Source organism: Penaeus chinensis, chromosome 2, assembly GCF_019202785.1.
Source record: "Penaeus chinensis breed Huanghai No. 1 chromosome 2, ASM1920278v2, whole genome shotgun sequence".
In the NCBI taxonomy this organism is placed as follows: Eukaryota; Metazoa; Arthropoda; class Malacostraca; order Decapoda; family Penaeidae; genus Penaeus; species Penaeus chinensis.
In genome coordinates this window covers 9975635-9979481 of record NC_061820.1, presented here as the reverse complement: position 1 = coordinate 9979481, position 3847 = coordinate 9975635, and the positions used below count along the sequence as shown (strand labels likewise).

The 3847-nt window shown below is 36.9% G+C and overlaps 1 protein-coding gene across 2 annotated transcripts in view; it reads left to right on the top strand.

The window, feature by feature from the left end:
• The window catches only part of LOC125036297, a 17427-nt gene extending 14830 nt beyond the window's left edge, over window positions 1–2597 (top strand). For both annotated transcript variants that reach the window (XM_047628780.1, XM_047628771.1), the window contains exons 6-8: window positions 17–192; window positions 661–767; window positions 2160–2597. In XM_047628780.1, coding sequence (XP_047484736.1) covers window positions 17–192; window positions 661–763 — 279 coding nt within the window. In that variant the 3' untranslated portion in view covers window positions 764–767; window positions 2160–2597. The remainder of the gene's footprint in view (window positions 1–16; window positions 193–660; window positions 768–2159) is intronic.
• Window positions 2598–3847: the final 1250 nt, after the last annotated feature.

Genomic DNA, 3847 nt, shown 5'->3' with positions numbered 1-3847 from the left:
GACCTCAACTCCACAGAGCTGCCCGCCCCTGGCCTCGTATTTCGCCTCCGACCTGGACCGAAAGCTGGACACTTCCATGGCCAGCCTGTGCCGGGATGGTGTCACGTCCATCAACAAGTCAACCATCATCATCAACTCCATCTTCGAGTGGTTCAGGAGCGACTTTGGTGCCACGGAACAAGATGCTCTCAGGTGGAGAACCGCTCGTTAAAGGGTTTCGTAAAGTAATAGATAAATAAGTAAATAAATAAATAAAGAAAGAAAATAATAACAATAATACGTAGCCTGATTAAGGGAATTTATTATGTGTCACTGATTTAGTTACCTCAACTTCAATTTGGAATTTATTTTGATATAAATATTACTTCTATATTTACCTCATGTAAAGGACTTATTGCAAATGAAAACGTTAACAGTAACAGATATTCATAGAACCGTACTACTTACTGATTAATAAGAACGTTGCTACTGCTATCTTTATATCAATATATAAATGAAAGAACAACACTTCTTGATTCATATTTGTCTCGTCCAGAAAACCAAAACATGTACAAACACTCCGACGAGCAGAAATGAAAAGACATTAACTTCAATAAATAGGAAATATCAATCATCATTTATAATAGCATACCTTAACTCTTGGCTACTCTTACCCTCAAGATTCCTGGCGACCTTGCTCCGAAGACCCGGCCAGGAGCGCCGCCCTCAATGCTGCTGCAGATGGGAAGCGCCGATACACCTACTACTACGATTGGTCTCTTAATAATGTAAGTGATGCTGGTTTTCCTCAGGTGCCATTCTGTGTTAAACTACTCTGTGCTCTGTTTACTTTCAAGACTGTTTCCTCATAAACTAATCCGCGCTTTGTTATGCTAGGTTTTATGACTGATTACATATTAACTAGTCTGTGTTTTAAGCTAGCTTTATGACTGGTTTCCTAATAAAGTAATTGGTCGCTACAGTTGTCGCTACTATTGGTTGTTTATACAATCCACGCATTCAGGCGCTTTCAGACTTCGCCTTGCGGGTGTACAGAACACGACATAAACACCATGATGTATTGTGATTTTATTGTGGTTTGTTAATCCATGGTGTTCATTTGTTTTGTATACCTGTGCGATGAGGTGTGTAAGATGCTACACGCACGGTTAGATCTGACTGCGGATTACATGAACGCCAGTCATCTTTTTTCTTTCCAGTGTTGTCTGATACGATTGGTGCTAGATTTTTTTTTTTTTTTCACTTCTTAATCTTTGCTATTTAAGGCATGCTTTGGTGCTTCGCTTTTTCATAGTGCAACAATTTAGATACTAAGTTGTCCTTTCTCTCTTAATCTCCTTTATCCTCCGATACTGTTATTGCACATATATCTTGCAATCTTCCGTGTTCTAGGTGTTGCGAACCTTTTGGAGTGCCACCGTGACACTAATTTTGTTTTGTTTTGCGTCGCTGACGTGAGTAGGCAATTTTATTTTTATTTTTATTTTCCGTTCGGGACCTCCCTCCCCTTTCCTCCTCATAAGTCTAATATACGATATGCAGAGATAAGTTGGTGATTTAGGCAACAGTGTAAAGGCTGTGAAAATGTTGGTAACAAAATATCTGCTGAAATTATATGTACATACATTGTCTGCACATTCATGTATTCCTCTCTCCTCTCTCCTCTCTTACACACACACACACACTCTCTCTCTCTCTCTCTCTCTCTCTCTCTCTCTCTCTCTCTCTCTCTCTCTCTCTCTCTCTCTCTCTCTCTCTCTCTCTCTCTCTCTCTCCTTCCCCTCTCCCTCTCCCTTTCCCTTCCTTCCTCTCGCCCTCTCCCTCTCTCCTTGTTCCCGATTTCTCCAAACCATCCCACAACACCCTACAATTTTTCAAAAAAGGATACTGATGAAAAAACGTCTTCCTCTCCACCTCCTGCATCCCTTCTCTCTAACTCTCTCTTCATCTTCTCGATATCGCAAACAAACACTGATAAACAGACACAAATGACAAATATTTATACCTCACTAAATACACATTGAAAACACAAAGAACATTCTCACACTCCCAGTGTATATGACGTACACCATGTTTATAAAAGTTCCTCATGACCTAGGTAAGTCAAGGTCGTGGATCGATCTAATAGTCTAGTAACACCAGCTGAGTCTTTCTTCCAGATGTAGAGACAACTGTCACGTAAATTGGGTCCTTCTCAACAACAGCGACGTTAAGGACGACAGCAGATGAGCAAATAAGGTTGCTGTAGTATATACTCACCTTCCCTTCATGTACAAAATAGATATCTGTTGTATTTGGAGTTTAGAGTTCCGCCGGTGCTGTGCTTTTTGTAGAGATGTTTTTATGTTGTTTTTTAAAATGTTTGTTCTAAAGCCCTTTTGGATAGCAGAACCTTTTGGGTCTAATGTGTTTATATTTCGATTCGTGTGTCTTTTTTATGTTTTTGTGCTTTGTTAATTCATGTTGACTTATATGTCTCCTTTAAGTGTGTTGTCCTTTGTTGATTCATGTTATCCCTATCTCATCCCTTGTTCGTTGTCTTGATGTATGTTTTTATATTCATTGCTTAATAAAGATATGCACACAAATTACATGAATATTTGCCTTTATTTTCATCCTATTAAACAGCTCTAGTTCGACTTTCGATTCATCCTATGTTTCCTATTTCTTTGTCTTCTAGTTGTCTTGCGTGTCTATTTGCTTAAACTGTATTCCCTGTAAATCATTCTCTATATATGTATGTGTAAAAACTTTCTGTCTCTGTGTTATTTTGTGTTTCGTCTAATAGCTATGATACCTACTTCTATGTCGAGGAATTTTAGTTATATCTATAGTTTACAAAGCTATTTAGCAGTGTTTTAACATGAAGAACGGCTATTACATATGATTAATGTCGAAGAGATATTGTTCTGAAAATCGCATATCTTGATAACAGCAAAAAAGAGGACAAGTATGTTGTAAGAACGTGTTTTGTGTTTTGAATTGATAATGATTTATATGCATAGATATTATACCTAATTTTTTCACAGCAAATCTTTATAGCACATCGCCCCTTCTGTGCCTTGTCTTCGCGCCCACTCTCACTCTTCAACCTAAATATAAAATCTCCTTCTCCATCCAAAGGAAAAAAAAGAAAAAGAAATGTTTTAGTCTGTGTAATCAATGGTCACATACTCAACAGCTCTTCCTACCTTCTGCCCTTTGACCCGTGGGCATTAAACATTTTGATATCATCATTACACCCTATAGTATTCTTATAGATTAGAAGTAAGAAACATTGGAGTGCTTAATTCTTTATGTATTTTATTTGAAAGAAATTAATTCATATACTCATGATTATCATAAATATCAGCTTATTTCCTTTTATATTATCTATTAATTTATCTCTCCATTTGTTTATTATTATTACCATTTATCAATTTATTCCTTGACCTACTGCCATTACCATTAGCCTCGTTACCCCCCAGGAACCACATTAACTGCAGTTTGAGAATCATTACTTTCGACTCACATCCTCAGCATTACAGCGGGTATTGTTACAACTTTTAAACACTGTAATAAGCTATCATTTTCATGTGTTTGTGTTTGTGTGTGTGTGTGTGTATGTGTTTGTGTGTGTGTGTGTGTGTGTGTGTATGTGTGTTTCCCTTTCTTTGTATATATGTATGTATGTAAGTATGTATGTATGTATGTATGTATGTATGTATGTATGTATGTATGTATGTATGTGTGTATGTATGTGTGTGTGTATGTATGTATGTATGTATGTATGTATGTATGTATGTATTTATAGGTAATATGTAAATATATATATATATATATATATATATCATCATAATCGGGGGGG